Consider the following 21992-nt stretch of genomic DNA (forward strand, 5'->3'; position numbering starts at 1 on the left):
ACAGTCATACTAGTCTTTAGCTGTCTGTCTCCCTCTCGGAAGACAGAAGCCCATTTCTGGTACATTTGTCTGTATATAACACCAACTAGTTAAAACCCAACTTATAACTCAAAAATTTTGTATGATCCAGTATACTCTTGCATTCTCTGGACTCCAGCTAAAGATCATTCATAACAGCCGCTATACGGACAACATATTCCCACACTTTACACATGGTCTACTATCAGATTCGTGCTCACTTCTGAGACATACTCAGAATCCATCTCATCCCCTCAGTCTCTCAAACAGTAGACTTTCATTCTTTGGGTCTCTCTCTTCAATTCACGTTGATATATGCACAGCTAAAATATCTCAGCTACTATATCAAACTTTATCTGTCTTTCCCTCGAAGGAGGAGATGGACTTTCTGGATCAGAATTCTATGTATACCTCCAACTGTATAGAGCAGAAACGAAACTTTAAACTCAGACGCTTGCATTATCCCATATGCTTTTTCCGCCACAGGCTTCCATCCAGTGCTCAGGTCGCCCGCAAACCTCACTGCGGTTTCAGATGTGTTCTTAGTGCCTACTATCTGGTCCATGCTCGCGCTGGTGTGTCACTCAGCACATATCTTATCGATCCATATCATCTCTGTCCGCTTGTTTAACAATCTTGAGGTCTCTCTTTCCAGTTCTCAATAATAAATTTTCAGCTCAAAGACTCGCATTATCCAATAGTTTAATCCTCCCACCTCTGGATCCTGTGATGTCTTTCTTTTTTTATGACGTATCCGTCGCAATCCCTTGTTGCTGTACATATTCTTTAGTTGCCTCCACTTTATCAAAAAATTTTGTAACTCCGTTAATGGATATACGCAGCTTTGCTGGGTATAGGAGTGCAAACTTTATCTTCCTCTGGAACAGGTCCGTGCATAATGGCGTAAATGTTTTCCTCAGCGCTTGCACCTGTTGAGAATAATCCTGGAAGCATAGGATTTTCTTGCTTTGATATGTAAGGGTGCCTCCGCTACGGATCGCATCCAATATGGCTTGCTTATGTCGAAAATTGAGGATTTTAAATATCACCACTCGTGGCCTGGCCTCTGGTTGGCGTGGAGGTCCTACTCTATGGGCCCTCTCCACACAGATATGTTGTAGTTTGTCCTCTATGTGTAGGGACTGTGGCAGCCACCCCTCTAGAAATGTAGGTAAGTCTTTATCCAGCAGCGACTCTGGTAGCCCTACTAACCTCAAGTTATTTCGTCTGCTGCGATTCTCCAACTCATCAAGTTTGGCCTCCAGGTTCTGCACACGCCTCTCCATTTTCTCCGTGATCTCCTTCTGTGCCTCTGCTGCCTCCTCGATCTCCGATACGCGCTGCAGCCCTTCGTCCAGCTCCAAGCTCATACTATCGATGCGCTCATGAGCTTCTTCCGTTCGATCGTAAAGTTGTTGTAATTTTTTATCCAAGGCCGCCTCAACCGCCGCAGTGACCTCGGCTGTGATCTCCGTCATCCATACAGAGCCGACAGTCAGTTCTCCGAGGTCCCGCTGGTCGGCCATTTTGTTGTCAGCCTGTTTGAGTTTATCTCGCTCCTTTCTGACTGATTTCGTCGCCATTCTGCTTCCTCTCCCTTACTCTCCGATCGCGGGTCCGTTCCCCCAGCTTATAGGATCAATTCTATGCCTTTCTTCTCAATGGGCTCGTTAATATAGCCGATTTTTTGGATAAGTGTGCGCAGAGCTGAGCTTACCAGCGTCTGCCCTGCACCATGGCGTCACGTGACCTTCTTCTTAAAAAATGCATTAAAGCAGAGCTTCCCAAACTTTGGGGCAGAATCCCTACATTTGGGATCACGACCTGGGTGGGCTCTCCATAGGTACATCATTATTCTGCACCTCAGGGGGGGAAGGGTCACACAATTTTATTTTGCCACTATCATGGGGTTACACAAAGATTGACAAGCAGTGCATTAACGCTTGCATATACTAATTTAGTATAAACCTAACAGCAAAACTATCCAAATGAGCTGCATAGCATGCAGACACATGTTGCAGGTCATGAATAACTAATGCAGTTGTGTACAGCAACGTGATTTGTGTTACCCCACTGATACCATGAAAACTTCACCCTGCACTGTTTGAATCCTCAGAGTGCTGAAAGAAACCCCTAAAACCGATCCATCCTCCAAGTGGTGAAAGTAGACTGACTCAGGCCAATCCCCCAAGCCCTGCTTCAAATAGGTGAAAGCAATTCCTCAGCCCTTGCCCTTCTCTCAATATTTCATCTAAAGATCCACATCAGAAGATGGAACAGGAGAGAATGACTACCTCCTGGAGCTGATCTATGGATGGGATGATTGGCTCAATGGAACTGTTTTATGCTACTCAGGGGTGTCAAGAGCCAGGACTCTAGGCCTGGTATTTCTACCACTAGTAATGGAGATGCAGTACCTTGCTGGCCATGGTAAGGTTTTACACCCATTAGTCCATCAACCATTAAAGTAGGCACTAATGCCCATGTTAAAATTAGTGCAGTAACCTACATTAATAGCCACATTAATGTGGCTTAGAGAGCAGATCCTTCAGTGTTTCATATGGTTCATTATTTCTTTCTGGTTACATTTTATACCAGAAGATTCTAGTCTCACACCTGATTAGCTGACGTTTTCATCAACTGAACCTTGCCACTGATTCTAATTGGTCAGAGATCGAGTGATCATGTTTCTCCTGGTGGGCTCCTCTTTACCACTTCTTTTGGTTCGTATTTATCTTGGGTTTTTAGTCTTTGAATCCATCTGTGGTTTCCTTAGTCCAGAATTCCCTGCTATATGTCTGCTCCACACCACATGAATGATGATGCATTGATGTACTGCCATAAATTAATAGTACATTGCAGACAGCGCCAGTGGAACATTTTTTTGCTGGTGAAAGCCAAAACAAACCAAGCTCTATCCCTGCCCTCACAACTCCCTGGTTCCTGGTAGGACCACGGCCCCTGTGGCCTACCCCATTCCGCTCCCTATGGATGCAGTGGTGATTTTCTACCAGGTTGCTGACCTCAAAGTATTTGGAATATGTTGCTTTACCACATTGTAGCTGGAATGGAGGGTGGATGCCACCACTGGCCCTAACTTGTACTACAACTTTATTATTTTATTTTATTTTCTTTTAAGAAAATTACCACTGACACTATACAAATAGGATATTTGATTTATGGATGGTAATTTTTATGTAGTTTATAAACAATAGTCCTGACAAACTGCTTCAACTTAATGTAATTTTTAGGGTTCTGATGGCAAAGCCTTATAATGATCTTCATATGCTTATTTTTCCTCCACTAAAAGAAGGCAGAAGGTTGAAATTTTCAGACATGTAGCCACATGTATAATAAGTAAAAGTAGATATCCACACCCATTACTCATCTCTATCACCTTCCTCTTCCCCCATCTCAGGCCCCAAAGCGTTTAGCTCACAGCTTCCCAAACTGTGGGTCAGGACTCCAAATGGGGTCATGAGTTGGGAGGGTTCTCCATAGGTGCATCATTATTCTGCACTTTGGGGGGGAGGGGGGTCATATGGTTTTATTTGGCTGCTGTTATGGGGTCATAGCCACCAAAAGATTAGCAAATGCTGGTTTAGCTCCTTCACAGAGCAGAGACAGAGCCAAGGGCGAGGCAGGGCTGCTGCAGCTGCCCCGCCCATGGGCCGCCACCACCACCCCCTTACTTTCCTGCGTCTTCTCTTCCCTCTATCTGTCAGTCCCGCTGCTCCTGTGTGCCGGGACCCGGGATATCACGTTAACACAATCACCTGGGTCCCAACATACAGGAGCAGAAGAGAGATCTGGACTCTCCCATCCTCTCCCCCTGACCCCCCAAAATAGTCCCTGGTGCTCATGTGAGCTCCCAGACCCCTATCCTCTCTTCCTGATCTCTGATCCCTAGCAGTGTGAAAACACACCTCTAGAGGTCAGTCTGCCAAATAAAGGAGTGCTTCTCTTATTTGGGAAGCATTGCCTTATTTGGCAGATTAACCTGGGTAGGGGAGGGGGTGGATCACCAGGCACTATTTTATAAGGTCAGGGTGAATGGGGAGTGAGAGGTCTGGGAGCCCACTGAGGCCACCACAGCTCTTGGGTGAATCCTGCTGCACCATTTTGCTCTCGCACTGCATCCAGTCCTGAGCTGGTGTTAAGATTCATTGCTAAAGAAGAGTATTTAAAAAAAAAAACCACTCAGGATTTTAGTGAAGTTTTACATCGGGAGCCATTTCTTCTGTAATTTCCATGCCCATTGCACTATCCTTTAGTTTAGTTTTATGATGATTTTTCTGCACTAAAATTTCTTACTGCATCAGGAGTTAGATTAGCACAGGAAAATCAAGAGTAAATCACTGCACTAAAGGATAGTACTGCTAAAGCATGAGGGAGAGAACATTATAAATGTAAGCAGAAAAGATATTGTGTATATTCTAAAATATACTTGTGTTTAGACTATCATTCCCATTGGTTGTAGGTTTACCTGTAGATGAGAATGGTTTAAACAACAGAGAAAGGCACAACAGAAGGTCCCATATCTACCCTGCTCTAATCCTGAGGGCCTCAGTTTTATGCACTTCAGACCTTTTCAGTCTCCTCAATTTTTGCCTTGACGTTTTAAACACTTCTTTGAAGATTCATTCATCTTCTCCAAAATAATTCATTAGAATGTCATTCTATCATCTGACAACCCTAATTTACTCATTTTCACCACTAGGCCGTGGCAGCTGTTTACTAGAATAGCTTTCTCTATGAAAGCAGAGAGAACAACACTAGATGTTAGAAGGACACAAGATAAAGAAGCAAGAAAGAAGGCAGAAAGCTAAAATAAGTAATTGTTGAAAAAAGCACAGACAGCCTCACCAGAAATATCAATCCGGGCTGGACACTCCGCCACTACCCAATGGCCAATGGGAGGAAATTCCACCTGTCCAACAGTCACAAACTGGAATGCTGACATCACAGCCTGGCGGATCAAGATCTGCTCTGCCCCTTCATAGTGTCGGGCTGCCCTTACCAAGAGAGAAGGCCTGAAATACAAAGGAACAAAAGAATAAAAACAGGAGGAGTAAGGAGATTAGATGCCAAATGCAAATATAACTTTGTCACACCCATAATGCCTCACAAATTGTATAGGAGACAGTATTAGAACTGCATGCACATGTAAATACATGCATACTTAAACTGTGCAAGCTTTAGCACATTTTCAAAATAGAAAGTTTATGCTGTCTTCCACTTTGAAAATTACCCCAAAGAATTCATGCACTTACGTTTACACCTGCTCTTTCATATACACACAGTTTTTTTTTTTGGGGGGGGGGGGGAGGGGGGTTAGTTTACATGCATGTGTTTTAATTTGTATAAGTATCTGTGTAAATGCAAACCTCTCACGGATCCCACTCTCGGAAACACCTCTGCTCAGTTCTGATAAGGTTATGCATATATGGCCTGTCTACACATAAATTTACCTATGTACTGGGCATGCAATTTTAGAAAAACCAAAGTTCTGCATGCAGCACTCCGTTCTATCCACAGAAATGCTTTTGAAAATTAACTTATTTATTGTCGTGTAATTTCCAAACTTTTTCACTATACAAGAGACACCAAGGATGGCCTATCCCAAAGCTGGACATTTACCACTGCTTATGCTTGAGATTTAAGGCCAAAGATTGAAGTTTTTCTCATGGGCTCCAGCTATGTCTAACATCAGCTCTGGCAGATGTGCATTTCAAATCTGACATATTCTAATCAATAAATAGAAAATAAAATTCCCTCTTCTTCCTTTGGTCATTCTAGTTTTCTAATTGTGTTTGTCCCTGGTTTCTACTTTCCTCTGACTTCTCTTAACTCTCTTGCATGGTCTCTTTATCCATTTATTATTTCCCCTGTCTCCATGTCCACCATCCATCTTCCTTCTGCATCCATATACACCCTGTTCAGCATCTTCTCTGTGTCTATACCCTTATCCTCCCCACCATGTTCAGCATCTCTACTCTTTGCATCCCTATTCTTGCCCTGTCCAGCATTGCCCCTCTGTGTCCCTATCCCCCATGTCCAGCATAGCCCCTTTGTGTCACCTTAAGTGTTTAGCACTGCTCCTCTGTGATGACTAATGAATGCATCTGAGGAGTAAATTAATTTTGCAGTTCCCCCCCCCCCCCAAAACAGACTATACAGCCCTCCAAAGCAACAGTGAAAGGGAATTCAAATTTGTGTGATAGGAGTGCTCCTAAATAAATACCTGGGTCTACCTCACTTTTAACCACACAGTTTGATGTCTATCATCAATAGTTACAACAGTAGATTTTTTTTAGAGTCCTCCTTTCAGTGATAACAAATGTGATTGCATTATGAACACTATTGTCTAGCAGCCCCACTAACATTACCCCTTAAACTAGGTCATGCATACCAGTAAGGGCCAGATCTAAAATACTTTGCCCCCTCATCAGTACCAGAAGCAGTCATGGCACCTAGAAACTTTACCTTTCTAGCACGTCCTGATAAGACATTTAACCAATCAATATTGTAATAATTAAAAACCCTCATTGCCTCAGGTACAAACTTAGATTGTGAGCCCTCCTGGGACAGAGAAATATCCAGTGTACCTGAATGTAACTCACCTTGAGCTACTACTGAAAAAGGTGTGAGCAAAATCCAAATAAATAAATAAATATCCTTTTATTATGTTACCATGGGGCTCTTTTACAAAGGAGCATAGGTGGGGGTCACGTGATGCTTTAAGGCAAGGCAGACGTGGTTTCCGCGTTCTCCCAGGCCCCGACTCGATCTTTCAGGAATAAACCCTGCAAACTACAAGCAAACACTGCCATAACTTTGGAATTGCGAGGGGAGATTATATGGAAACATTTTTGAACTCCCCGAACCAACCAATGGCGCCCAAAAGCTCTAAGAAGGAAAAATAGAAGCCGAAAGCGGCGGGCGGCGCTGAGGCCAGTCCGCCGCCAAAAGACGCCACGGCTTTCTCGGCGGAGCAGCTGCGGCAACTGGCGGAGGTAGTTGGAGCGGTGGTTGAACCTAAATGGGACAAAGTATTAGAACGCCTCGCGACGATGGAGGCGCTCATCACGGATACAACGAGGAGGACGGGAGAGCTCGAGCAGCGGGTATCAGCAGTGGAGGAGTCTCTAATCCCCAACGTGCAACAGTTTAAAGCGATCGAAAAAAAAATGGAGTCTGTAACTGAGAAACTGGATGAATTAGAGAACAGGTCTCGTCGAGCCAATTTAAGAATTGTGGGCCTGCCGGAATCGGTGGGTGCGTCGGTGCTACCCTCAATGCTGGAAAAATGGCTGGCTAAAGAATTCGCTTTATCTGACCACGCGGGGCCCTTATGTTTAGAGAGGGCCCACCGCGTGGGCAAACAGCAAGATGGCCGACGCAACCCAAGAACAGTAATCCTGAAAGTACATAATTATGTACATAAAGAGGAAATTCTAAGGGGATTTCGGATGAAACGGAATGAAACCAAATTTGATGGTAATCAAATACTTATCTTCCAAGACTATTCTGCAGCTCTGCAAGAGAAGAGGAAGCTGTTTACACCATTCTGCAAAAAGCTGCATGAAATGAGCACCCAGTTTATGTTGGCTTACCCTGCAGTGCTAAAAGTCAGAGACAATGGTCAGTGGAGAACCCTTGGAACTCCTGAGGAGGCACAGAAGTATGTACAGCAACTGGAGCTGAAAGACCGGGACGCTGCAGGCAGTGGCTGAACTTCATATAGTCAGAAGTACTGGGCTACTCTGATCAGGACTAGAACACTAAGTTGCAGGGTTGGTATATTGTTTAAATTGTATTAGGAGTTGGGTGCAGGGAGACAAGGAAAACCCCTGGGACCCATTCTATGGGTAATACATGTGTGGGTTCAAAAGGAAGGGAGGAAGGGGTGGAGGGGAGGGGGTTGGAGAGTGATGGAAGGAATAAGGGTGGGGGGGAGGTGGGAGGAGAGAGAGGGAAGGGGATTAGGTTAGTGGGGAGGGAGGGGAGAGAGGGGGAGAGGGCTACACAGATGTGCACTAGTGCTGTGGGAGTGAGTAAAGGTATGAGAAGGGGGATATCATTGGTGAATTATATGGTTGAACTGAGAACTCCTGCTCTGTATGGAAGTTGGATCCCTTGGGGGGAGGGGCCGGCCCCCGGGGATGTTCAGAGTAGTAAATCTGTCATCCTAACTATTGAAATTCTGGCGACTGGCTGATTGTTCTCAGATAAAGCGAATGCTACATACCTGTAGAAGGTATTCTCCGAGGACAGCAGGCTGATTGTTCTCACTGATGGGTGACGTCCACGGCAGCCCCTCCAATCGGAATCTTCACTAGCAAAGTCCTTTGCTAGCCCTCGCGCTCCCGCGCGCACCGCGCATGAGCGGCCGTCTTCCCGCCCGAAACCGGCTCGAGCCGGCCAGTCTCCTATGTAGCAAGACAAAGACAAGGGAAGACACAACTCCAAGGGAGGCGGGCGGGTTTGTGAGAACAATCAGCCTGCTGTCCTCGGAGAATACCTTCTACAGGTATGTAGCATTCGCTTTCCTCCGAGGACAAGCAGGCTGCTTGTTCTCACTGATGGGGTATCCCTAGCCCCCAGGCTCACTCAAAACAACAACCATGGTCAATTGGGCCTCGCAACGGCGAGGACATAACTGAGATTGACCTAAAAAATTTACCAACTAACTGAGAGTGCAGCCTGGAACAGAACAAACAGGGCCCTCGGGGGTGGAGTTGGATCCTAAAGCCCAAACAGGTTCTGAAGAACTGACTGCCCGAACCGACTTGCCGCGTCGGGTATCCTGCTGCAGGCAGTAATGAGATGTGAATGTGTGGACAGATGACCACGTCGCAGCTTTGCAAATTTCTTCAATGGAGGCTGACTTCAAGTGGGCTACCGACGCAGCCATGGCTCTAACATTATGAGCCGTGACATGACCCTCAAGAGCCAGCCCCGCCTGGGCGTAAGTGAAGGAAATGCAATCTGCTAGCCAATTGGATATGGTGCGTTTCCCCACAGCCACTCCCCTCCTATTGGGATCAAAAGAAACAAACAATTGGGCGGACTGTCTGTTGGGCTGTGTCCGCTCCAGATAGAAGGCCAATGCTCTCTTGCAGTCCAATGTGTGCAGCTGACGTTCAGCAGGGCAGGAATGAGGATGGGGAAAGAATGTTGGCAAGACAATTGACTGGTTCAGATGGAACTCCGACACGACCTTTGGCAAGAACTTAGGGTGAGTGCGGAGGACTACTCTGTTATGATGAAATTTGGTGTAAGGGGCCTGGGCTACCAGGGCCTGAAGCTCACTGACTCTACGAGCTGAAGTAACTGCCACCAAGAAAATGACCTTCCAGGTCAAGTACTTCAGATGGCAGGAGTTCAGTGGCTCAAAAGGAGGTTTCATCAGCTGGGTGAGAACGACATTGAGATCCCATGACACTGTAGGAGGCTTGACAGGGGGCTTTGACAAAAGCAAACCTCTCATGAAGCGAACAACTAAAGGCTGTCCCGAGATCGGCTTACCTTCCACATGGTAATGGTATGCACTGATTGCACTAAGGTGAACCCTTACAGAGTTGGTCTTGATGCCAGACTCAGACAAGTGCAGAAGGTATTCAAGCAGGGTCTGTGTAGGACAAGAGCGAGGATCTAGGGCCTTGCTGTCACACCAGACGGCAAACCTCCTCCATAGAAAGAAGTAACTCCTCTTGGTGGAATCTTTCCTGGAAGCAAGCAAGATGCGGGAGACACCCTCTGACAGACCCAAAGAGGCAAAGTCTACGCTCTCAACATCCAGGCCGTGAGAGCAGGGACCGGAGGCTGGGATGCAGAAGAGCCCCTTCGTCCTGCGTGATGAGGGTCGGAAAACACTCCAATCTCCACGGTTCTTCGGAGGATAACTCCAGAAGAAGAGGGAACCAGATCTGACGCGGCCAAAAGGGAGCAATCAGAATCATGGTGCCTCGGTCTTGCTTGAGTTTCAACAAAGTCTTCCCCACCAGAGGAATGGGAGGATAAGCATACAGCAGGCCCTCCCCCCAATGCAGGAGGAAGGCATCCGATGTCAGTCTGCCATGGGCCTGAAGCCTGGAACAGAACTGAGGGACTTTGTGGTTTGCTCGAGATGCGAAGAGATCCACCAAGGGGGTGCCCCACGCTTGGAAGATCTGGCGCACCACTCGGGAATTGAGCGACCACTCGTGAGGTTGCATAATCCTGCTCAACCTGTCGGCCAGACTGTTGTTTACGCCTGCCAGATATGTGGCTTAGAGCACCATGCCGTGACGGCGAGCCCAGAGCCACATGCTGACGGCTTCCTGACACAGGGGGCGAGATCCGGTGCCACCCTGCTTGTTGACGTAGTACATGGCAACCTGGTTGTCTGTCTGAATTTGGATAATTTGGTGGGACAGCCGATCTCTGAAAGCCTTCAGAGCGTTCCAGATCGCTCGCAACTCCAGGAGATTGATCTGTAGATCGCGTTCCTGGAGGGACCAGCTTCCTTGGGTGTGAAGCCCATCGACATGAGCTCCCCATCCCAGGAGAGACGCATCCGTGGTCAGCACTTTTTGAGGCTGAGGAATTTGGAAAGGACGTCCCAGAGTCAAATTGGACCAAATCGTCCACCAATACAGGGATTCGAGAAAACTCGTGGACAGGTGGATCACGTCTTCTAGATCCCCAGCAGCCTGAAACCACTGGGAAGCTAGGGTCCATTGAGCAGATCTCATGTGAAGGCGGGCCATGGGAGTCACATGAACTGTGGAGGCCATGTGGCCCAGCAATCTCAACATCTGCCGAGCTGTGATCTGCTGGGACGCTCGCACCCACAAGACGAGGGACAACAAGTTGTTGGCTCTCGCCTCTGGGAGATAGGCACGAGCCGTCCGAGAATCCAGCAGAGCTCCTATGAATTCGAGTCTCTGCGCTGGGAGAAGATGGGACTTTGGGTAATTTATCACAAACCCCAGTAGCTCCAGGAGGCGAATAGTCATCTGCATGGACTGCAGGGCTCCTGCCTCGGATGTGTTCTTCACCAGCCAATTGTCGAGATATGGGAACACGTGCACCCCCAGCCTGCGAAGTGCTGCTGCTACTACAGCCAAGCACTTTGTGATCACCCTGGGCGCAGAGGCGAGCCCAAAGGGTAGCACACAGTACTGGAAGTGACGTGTGCCCAGCTGAAATCGCAGATACTGTCTGTGAGCTGGCAGTATCGGGATGTGTGTGTAGGCATCCTTCAAGTCCAGAGCGCATAGCCAATCGTTTTCCTGAATCATGGGAAGTAGGGTGCCCAGGGAAAGCATCCTGAACTTTTCTTTGACCAGATATTTGTTCAGGGCCCTTAGGTCTAGGATGGGACACATCCCCCCTGTTTTCTTTTCCACAAGGAAGTACCTGGAATAGAATCCCAGCCCTTCTTGCCCGGATGGCACGGGCTCGACCGCATTGGCGCTGAGAAGGGCGGAGAGTTCCTCTGCAAGAACCTGCTTATGCTGGAAGCTGTAAGACTGAGCTCCCGGTGGACAATTTGGAGGTTTTGAGGCCAAATTGAGGGTGTATCCTTGCCGGACTATTTGGAGAACCCACTGATCGGAGGTTATGAGAGGCCCCTTTGGTGAAAAAGCTTCAACCTCCCTCCGACTGGCAGGTCTGCCCGGCACGGACACTTGGATGTCGGCTATGCTCTGCTGGAGCCAGTCAAAAGCTCGCCCCTTGCTTTTGCTGGGGAGCCGAGGGGCCTTGCTGAGTCGCACGCTGCTGACGAGAGCGAGCGCGCTGGGCTTAGCCTGGGCCGCAGGCTGTCGAGAAGGAGGATTGTACCTACGCTTGCCAGAAGAGTAGGGAACAGTCTTCCTTCCCCCGAAAAATCGTCTACCTGTAGAGGTAGAAGCTGAAGGCTGCCGGCGGGAGAGCTTGTCGAATGCGGTGTCCCGCTGGTGGAGCTGCTCTACCACCTGTTCGACTTTCTCTCCAAAAATGTTATCCGCACGGCAAGGCGAGTCCGCAATCCGCTGCTGGATTCTATTCTCCAGGTCGGAGGCACGCAGCCATGAGAGCCTGCGCATCACCACACCTTGAGCAGGCGGCCCTGGACGCAACATCAAAGGTGTCATACACCCCTCTGGCCAGGAATTTCTGGCACGCCTTCAGCTGCCTGACCCCTCCTGAAAAGGCTTGGCTTGCTCAGGGGGGAGAGCATCAACCAAGCCCGCCAACTGCCGCACATTGTTCCGCATGTGTATGCTCGTGTAGAGCTGGTAAGACTGGATTTTGGCCACGAGCATAGAAGAATGGTAGGCCTTCCTCCCAAGGGAGTCTAAGGTTCTAGAGTCCTTGCCCAGGGGCGCCGAAGCATGCTCCCTAGAACTCTTAGCCTTCTTTAGGGCAGATCCACAACTCCAGAATCATGAGGCAACTGGGTGCGCATCAGATCTGGGTCCCCATGGATCCGGTACTGGGACTCGATCTTCTTGGGGATGTGGGGATTAGTTAAAGGTTTTGTCCAGTTCGCAAGCAATGTCTTTTTTAGGACATGGTGCAGGGAACAGTGGACGCTTCCTTAGGTGGAGAAGGATAGTCCAGGAGCTCAAACATTTCAGCCCTGGGCTCGTCCTCCACAACCACCGGGAAGGGGATGGCCGTAGACATCTCCCGGGCAAAGGAAGCGAAAGACAGACTCTCAGGAGGAGAAAGCTTGTCTTTCAGGAGAGGGGAGTGGGATCGGAAGGAAGACCCTCAGACTCCTCGTCAGAGAAATATCTGGGGTCTTCTTCCTCTTCCCACGAGGCTTTCACCCGCGTGTCAGACACAAGTTCACGGACCTGTGTCTGCAACCGTGCCCGACTCGGACTCCGTGGAGCCACGTCCACGATGGGGGCGTCGAGAGGTAGACTCCCTCGCCCGCATCGGCGAAGCTCCCTCCAACGACGTAGTCGGGGAGCCTTCCTGGGAGGCGACGGCAGCCGGCACCGCACGCGGCACCGACGCCGGAGACCTCACCTCGGGCGATGGGCCAGCCAGCGCCACGCTCGACGGTACCGGTGGCGCAAGCACCGCCGGTACCGGAGGGGTAGGGTGCAACAGCTCCCCCAGGATCTCTGGGAGAACGGCCCGGAGGCTCTCGTTCAGAGCGGCTGCAGAGAAAGGCATGGAAGTCGATGCAGGCGTCAACGTCAGAACCTGTTCCGGGCGTGGAGGCTGTTCCGGGCTGTCCAGAGTGGAGCGCATCGACACCGTCCTGAACAGAGGGTGAGCGGTCCTCTCGGTGCCGATGCCTGCTGGGTGCCGACTCCCTCGGCGACCCAGAGCTCTCGGTACCGACATGGGAAGGGGACCGGTGACGATGCTTCTTCGACTTCTTGGAACGAAGCATGTCACGGGAGCTTCCCGGGTAACCGACGAGGAGGACGTAGAATCCAGCCGTCGCTTCCTCGGGGCGCGAGGCCGAAGGAGGTCGGTCTCGGGGTGCTGTACCGCAGGAGCCCTCAGGGTAGGGGAGACCCACCCGAAGGCTCACCGCCACCAGCAGGGGAATGGACAGCCCTCACCTTGCACTCCAGGACGATGCACCACCGTCCGACGACATCAGCAGACGATGATCCCGGTACCACCGACGTCGATGCAGCGATCCGATGTCTCGGCGCCGATGCAGAGGTCCAGATGCCTCGTTCACTCGATGCACTGGCGGCCGAGGATGAAGCTCTGGACCTGAAGACGCCGATGCACACGATACCCCGGTGCCGATGCCGACGAAGAGCCCGGAGAACAAAACGTTCCACTGGGCCAATCTCGCTACCTGAGTCCGCCTTTGCAAAAGGGAACACAGACTACAGGCCTGAGGGCGGGCTCGGCCCCCAGACACTGAAGACACGACGCGTGCCTGTCAGGTGAGCGAGATTACCCGGGCGCACTGGGTGCACTTCTTGAAGCCGCTGGAAGGCTTCGATGTCATGGGCGGAAAAATCACGCCGGCGAAATCAAAATCCGAAATGACGAAAGTGAGCACCAAAACTTTGAGGGAGAAAAATCTCGACCGAGGCCGAAAAGAGGCCTACCCCCGACGACGAAAGAAAACTTACCGGGGCAAAGTCTGAAAATACGGGAAGGGGCAAAGCGAAACCCGAGGGGGCTTCCGGAGCACTTCCCGAACAAATTTTTAAAGATTTTCCCGAAGAAAAAAACACGTCGAAGAGAAAAAGGACGCGCGAGGTCGACTTTCCGGGGCTCGCACGGCGAAAACACAACCGTACCGAGTGCGGACGAAAGAAGACTGGCCGGCTCGAGCAGGTTTCGGGCGGGAAGACGGCCGCGCGGTGCGCGCGAGGCTAGCAAAGGACTTTGCTAGTGAAGATTCCGATTGGAGGGGCTGCCGTGGACGTCACCCATCAGTGAGAACAAGCAGCCTGCTTGTCCTCGGAGAAAAATATTCTCCTGGAATGTCTCTGGAATTACATCCCCGGTGAAACGGTACAAAATATTGACACAGTTGAGGCGCAGGGGTGCCACTATCGCATGTCTCCAAGAGACTAAGCTTACGGACATTGAACACAAAAAACTAAAGCAACAGTGGGTAGGGGAGTGTTTTTATTCCTCTTCAGGGGGTAAGAAAAGTGGGGTGGCCATTTTAATTAAAAGGGTCTCCCATGTCAGTTCAAATTAATCCACAAGGACGCTGAGGGCCGTATAGTGTTAGTGCAGATGAACCACCAGGGCCAGCAATACTATCTGTGCACGGTTTATGGCCCCAATGATATAGCCCAAGTTTCTTCCAACTCTTACTGCCCTGGGCCTTCAATATGCAGACGCTCCATGGATCTGGGCGGGGGATTTCAACCAAGTACTGAACCTGCCCTGGATAGATCCTCCCCTAGGGCTTTCCGGGGACCGGAGGGGAGGGAAGGACATGGGGACACTTTGCCACCAACTTCATTTGGTGGACCCTTGGCGGTACATAACCCCACCACTAGAGATTATACCCACCAATCCAAAGTCCACCAAACCTGGTCGAGAATTGATTACATACTGATCTCCCAGTCTTGGTTCTTAGGGTTCGGAGGGCTGAAGATAGGCCCATTAGCTGTCTCTGATCATGCAATGATCTGGCTGGTTTTGGATCTGGCTGTGGGTGTAACAGGGGCACGACCATGGAGATTTCCGTCCTTTTTACACCAAGATAAACAGTTCATAGAACACTTACAGACAAAATGGCAATTTTTATGTTGACACTAACGCTGACTCATGTGATTCCTCAATCACATTTTGGGAGGCCTCTAAAGCTGTTATAAGAGGAGAGGTGATTGCTTTTCAAAGTGCTAGGGCCAAGAGAATGGCGGCAGGGTGCTGCGCCTGGAAGGGGAGTATAAATTAGCAAAGAAAAAATTTATTGTTGATCCTTCCAGGATCCACAAAGACAGATGGATGCCTCCCTGGTGGCGCTTAACTCTCTTCTTCACGAACAAGCGCAGAGACATTTATCGGCGGGTCGCCTTAGGTTTCAGTGCTTTGGAAACAAACCAGGTAGACTCTTGGCGAGGGTTGGCACGGTCGAACATTCCGCGCCAGTTTATCCCCAAGATTATCAACCAGCGGGGGTCACAAGCTTCTACTCCACAAGCTATCTTAGATGGGTTCCGGATTTTTTGAGGATATGTATGCCACAGGGAATTGTGAACGTGGGCCTTTGTTGAGGGACTATTTAGACGATGCAGGGATGCCCAAGTGAGGGTAGAGGCCCAACAGGCTCTGTCTAAACCACTTCAGGGGATAGAAGTGCAAAAAGTCATCAAGAAACTAAAGCTAGGGTCTGCCCCAGGGGTGGATGGTTTCTCAAATGAAATACTATAAAATCATGGCATCCCAGCTATATGGTCCCCTAATAGATTATTATGATGAAGTGATAGACCGGGGCTCATTCTCTAAGGGAGAAAATGAAGCACTATACTCTGATCCTAAACTCTGGCAAGCCATTGGACCAGATGGAGTCCTATAGACCTATATCTCTCCTCAATGTGGATATAAAAATCTTGGCTAGGATATTGGCAGACAGGTTGGCAGTCCATATTCCATCTCTGGTATGGGAACAACCAAGTGGGCTTTGTACGAGGCCGTCACGCAGTTACCATGTGCGGAAAGTATTGTTGGCAACGGCCTACGGACAGGCTACAGGGGACCCGCTACTATTAGTGAGCCTTGATTGCAGCCAAGGCCTTCGATAAAGTCAATTGGGACTACTTGTTCCAAACCCTTGAATATATTGGGGTGGGAGGGAGGCTTTTTGGCTGCCATAAAGACGCTTTCAACCGGGACACCACGGCAAGGGTACTGGTTAATGGACCTTCGTTCGGGTGACGCTTTTAAAAGTGGCAAGGGGTACCAGACAGGGGTGTCCCTGTCCCCATTATTGTTCTTATTGTATTTAGAACCCCTCTTGCGCACCATACTAAAAGATCCCAATATAAAAGGAGTAACATGTCGTGGAAAGAAACAAGGGTACTTGCATTCGCGGATGATCTTTTTCTGACCCTCACCCAACCTACCATCTCGGTCCCCCACCTAATAGAGGTTATAGAGGAGTTTGGTTTTTTTTTCCTGGCCTTTCTCTAAATTTACATAAGTCAGTAGCTCTCCCGGTTCAATCTGCGGTGAGGGAGGAGTGGGTGGGGGACTTTCCGTTCCAATGGGCAGAGGGGGTGGTCAGATATTTAGGTGTGCTAATTTCCATCTGATCTTTCCCGGTTAGCTGAGATAAACCTCGGTCCACTGAAAGACAAGCTAGTAACAACACTGCGGGGGTGGAGGGGGTTACCTCTCTCACTACAAGGACGAATAGCTCTATATAACATGACCCTGTTCCCCAAGTGGACATATATTTTACAAATGCTCCCGCTCATTCTGAGTTGTAAAGAGGACACATGGCTTCAGAGACAGCTTAATGGGTTCTTATGGCAAGGAAAGAGAGTACGTATTGGGATCAAGACATTGATGCGGCCGAAAGGGAAAGGGGGACTAGGACTTTTGGACCTGAAATTATTTTCGATAGCCAGTTGTTTGCGCCATTTGTCGGACTGGTTCCGATCCACTGAACATTTTTCATGTACTGGGATTGAGACTGCTCTGACAGAACCGCTGCATTTTGCATACTGGTTACAGGCGCCAACAAATCAGTTACCTCCTCTGGGTCCTTACAAATATATTTTGAATCCGTTGAGGAAAACATGGCACTGGATAAGCAAAACCTATAAGTGGGACAGATCGGTGTCGCCCCTGTTGCCTATTCGGGGTAACCTGGCATTCCCGGAGGGAGGGTCCTCGGCCCTATTTAAAAAATGGTCAGCGCGGGGGATCCGGTTCCTATTTCAGGTAGTAACAGAGCAGGGGTTAATGAAACCGTTTCAGGCCTTATGTGAGGAATTTGGTCTGGAAGGGGGTGATACATTTGCATATCTACAGCTAAGTCATTATGTCCGTTTATTGCACAGCCGGTTCCCTGGCCAAGGGTGTGGTGGGAATTGCAGGACGATTTGTTGGGCTGGAGGCGCAGCAGAGAACCCCACTGAATACTACATAGCTGCTTGCGAGACTCTTTAACACCATTGGACACTACTCTCATATGCGATAGATGGTCCCAAGAGCTTCGCTGGTGTTTGACACCACAACAACTGGAGATGCATGTGGGTAAGAGGAACCCGAATTATAGCTACGTCTTGCAAGGTTCCGCGTTAGGAGTACGGATCAAGAAAGGGATCGGGTGTCGTCGTCGATGATAAGCTGAAACCTTCTGCTCAGTGTGCTGCTGCGGCTAGGAAAGCGGAATAGAATGTTGGGTGTTATTAGGAAGGGTATGGAGTCCAGGTGTGCGGATGTTATAATGCCGTTGTATCGCTCCATGGTGCGACCGCACCTGGAGTATTGTGTTCAGTACTGGTCTCCGTATCTCAAAAAAGATATAGTAGAATTGGAAAAGGTACAGCGAAGGGCGACGAAAATGATAGTGGGATGGGGACGACTTTTCCTATGAAGAGAGGCTGAGAAGGCTAGGCTTTTCAGCTTGGAGAAGAGACGCGTGAGGGGAGATATGATAGAAGTGTATAAAATAATGAGTGGAATGGATCGGGTGGATGTGAAGCGGCTGTTCACGCTATCCAAAAAATACTAAGTGACTAGAGGGCATGAGTTGAAGCTTACAGTGTGGTAAATTTAAAACTAATCGGAGAAAATTTTTCTTCACCCAACGTGTTAATTAGACTCTGGAATTCTTGCCGGAGAAACGTGGTACGGGCGGTTAGCTTGACGGAGTTTAAAAAGGGGTTAGATAGATTCCTAAAAGGACAAGTCCATAGACCGCTATTAAATGGACTGGAAAAATTCCTCATTTTTAGGTATAACTTGTCTGGAATGTTTTTTACGTTTGGGGAGCGTGCCAGGTGCCCTTGACCTGGATTGGCCACTGTCGGTGACAGGATGCTGGGCTAGATGGACCTTTGGTCTTTCCCAGTATGGCACTACTTATTGTACTTATGTACTATGATTTGTTTGAAATCGTCTCAGAGAGTGACTGAGAATGCAGCATGGACAGAGTTGAACTACAATTCTTGCTGCGCCTCCATTTTTCGCCCCACAGAGCTTTCAGAGCAACTTTGCGAGAGTCAGATGATTGCCCTAATGTAGGGGCCCGGGGAGCATCTCTGGGACACATGGTTGGTCATGTCCATTGGTGCGGTCATTTTGGTTGGCAATGGGCAGACAGGTGTCGGGCATGTGGAGGGTACGGTGGGAGGCCTACTCAGGGCCACCTATTTGATGTCTTTCTGGTGCAGGGACCGCTACCAGAGGGACTGAGGGCTTTTTTAAGGAGAGCTGTGTTGATGGGGAAAGAACAATTTTGCAGCAATGGACCACACGAGAGGCCCCCTGCACATCGCATTGGCATAGTGCCATGATGCAGTGCTGCTCAGGTGGAGAAACAGAGGATCCGTGACCTGGCCTCTGCAAGGGGAGACCATTTTTGCAAGGTTTGGTCACCGTTCTGGGACTCACTTACTTCCACAGCAAAAAGCAGGATTTTGAATTGTTAGGGGAGGGTGGGGGAGGGGTATCAGTTGGAGAGTTTGTTTGGAAGCAAAGAGGGAGGGGAGGGGGGGAGAAAAACGAAAATTATAGGTTCAGCATTTGTTTGAGCAGATTTGATACTCTTTTTTGCTAGTTAACAATTTCTTTGTGAAATGTTTTTCAATTTTGTGGTCATAATATTTGTATCGTATGAAGTTGTGCTAATAAACAATATTCATAAAAAAAAAACAAAAAAAAAACAAAGGAGCATAGGCACCTACGCGCGTCCAACATGCATCAAATTGCCATTACTGCCCAGCTACTGCATGCCCCTGGGTAGTAATTCCATTTTGGTGTATGCCCAAAACACATGGTAGAAAATATTTTCTACTTTCTATCACGGGGCCCTTACCCGGCAGTAATCGGTAGTTGGTGTGAGCTGCATGCTTACCGCCCGGTTAGCATGTGAGAGCTTACCACTAAGTCAATGGGTGGTGTTAAGGTCTCAGGCTGAAAATGGATGCGCGCTGGTTTTCATTTTGCCACATGTCCATTTTCCGGTACATAAAAAAAAATCCCCTTTTCTCCAGGCACACTCAGGAAATGGACCAGCTTGCTTCCAAAACGCGTGCATACACCAACACAGGCCACTTTTGGGCATGCCTTAGTAAAAGGGCTCCCAATTTGTCAGCCTTCCTAATTTCTATTAGAGTTTCACTATCTCTTCATCCTGTCCAGGTGGATGGTAGTATAGCCCCACCACTATACTTCTCCTCATCACGCATGGCATGTCTATTCATTAAAGATTCCATATTCATTTTGTTTCCTGCAGATCTTTTAACCTGTTTCAATCTATGTCATCTTTAGTATATAGCAATATCCCTCTATCAGTTTGATTCATCTAACATGTGCCTTCTGTTACTGATATCTTTCCCGGCTGTTGTTTCCACCTGCCGTGAGTTCCATCAGCGCTATATTGTGCATGGTCATGGGAGCTTGCTCTACCCTTTGTTGACATCACGTGATGCCATTTAAATCCGGCTCCCAGCAGCAAGGTATTAAGGCATGCTTCTTTGTGCAGCAACTGAGCCATGACTGAGTAACACTGTTAGCTTGGTAGTTTTTCTTGTTAAGTTTTTGTGTTTTATTTAACCAGTGGGGTTGTTGTTGTTGTTATTATGATGTGTTTATCTAAACTGGATAAATGGAACGCTATCCACTGTTGTAATATCTTCTAGGGTTGATGATGTCAGAGGGATTTTAGAAAACATAGGCCTCAAGTTTTGGTGCCTTTTTTGTTCAGAATTGCAGTCTTTCATTGTCAGATTACGGTATGTTTGATAATGCTAGGGCTGTGAATAAAAAGAAGTGTGAGGATATAACGATTGTTCATAAAAGGTTAGATTTTTTTATGTTTAACTTAACATGTTGGTTGCGGGAGACAGTGTATCCCCTGGTTTGCTTTGTCCAACTGAGTTTGCATGTATTACAAACCACAAAGTTTTAGAAGGGGTGTAGCTTCCTTTTATTTAACATTCCATATTTGAAGTCAATTAGGTCTCAGCTAGATATATTGATTCTCTTGAATGTTTGTTAGTTGAATCAGATGAACTATCAGTGTTATGGATTCTTATAGTTTACTGTCCCCCAAATACTCAGAGTAATATTTATTTGCTTATAGATTTATTTCTGAGTTAGCTTTGAATTATGACAAATTTTTAGTGTTAGGAGATTTTAATGTGCCATTTGGATCGGTGAAAAACATATGCATGTGCTGTTTTAGATACTATGGAAAATCTTGGAGTTGCCAACGATGCATTCATCTACTCATCAATGTGGAAATATTTCAGATCTGGTTTATGTTTCACAAAAAACTGAATACTAATTGGGGGTTCTTTGTCATCGGGCCCAGTATCAGGGTCTCATCATTTTATTCTTTCATATTCTTTTTTGTTGGAAGGGTTGGTTCCTAATTGTACCAAAAAGCAAGAGCAGGTGGTGCAAACAAAAAGACTGAAGCCTTGTCTTTCAGTTGCTGATTTAAAAACTATAGCAGCTTCTTTTATGTCTAATAATCTGGATTTCACTCTTACTGAAGGAGTTGATAAATGGTTTAGGGCCCGTTTAAAAAAGAGCACTAGCATTTTTAGCACACACTAAAATTAGCACTCTAACTGTATAGTTTTAGCGCACGCTAATTTTTAGCGTGTGCTAAAAACGCTTCGGTGCCTTTGTAAAGAGGGCCCTTAATGTTTTACAGTTAGAGTTAGTGGCAGACAATTTATTCGAAGTAATACAGATGCCTGGTTCTTCAGAATCCAGAAACAAATGGTGTATCCAGGATTATTCTTTTTAAGGCAACAGTTACATCAGGCGGAGAAAGAACCCCTCTCAGGACTTCTAGATAAATGTAATTTTCAAGGTCTACATTCTTCAGCTAAAACTTTGGAGTTTACTTCCTTTCAGTGTTTTCTCTCAGTGTGAGGTTTTATTAACATTAATTTCATACTGGTAAATCTTTTTCTGCAACTAGTACAGTTCCTGACAAACTATAGCAGCTGTGGTTACTATTTTTTAAAAAGGGAAGACAGATGAGGGCTACTCCAGTTTTCATCCAATTTCTAATTTGTCTCTTCTTATCAACAGTGCTTAAAAAGGCAAGTTTTGGATCAGCTTAGTGATTTTTTGAAAAAACGGCAATTTTCAAATAAGTGTAATTAGGGTATAGGACGATCACAGTACTGAGGGGTGCTAGCGTTTTAGCATGCGCTAAAAATTAGCATGCAATAACACTACAGACACCCATAGAATATACGGGTGTCTCTAGAGTTTAGTGGTGTGCTAAAAATGCTAGAACCTTTTTAAAAGAACTCCTGAGTCTCTTTTGGTGTCTATTGTTGATGAAAGTGAAGGGT

General features: G+C 47.8%; 1 protein-coding gene across 1 annotated transcript in view; it reads right to left on the reverse strand.

Annotated features, from left to right (window-relative positions):
* FCSK (fucose kinase) overlaps positions 1 to 21992 on the reverse strand; it is a 394768-nt gene that overhangs the window by 34882 nt on the left and 337894 nt on the right. Inside the window, 1 exon segment of the mRNA XM_030203610.1 lies at positions 4885 to 5051. Coding sequence (XP_030059470.1) covers positions 4885 to 5051 — 167 coding nt within the window.

Source organism: Microcaecilia unicolor, chromosome 5 (genome assembly GCF_901765095.1).
Source record: "Microcaecilia unicolor chromosome 5, aMicUni1.1, whole genome shotgun sequence".
In the NCBI taxonomy this organism is placed as follows: Eukaryota; Metazoa; Chordata; class Amphibia; order Gymnophiona; family Siphonopidae; genus Microcaecilia; species Microcaecilia unicolor.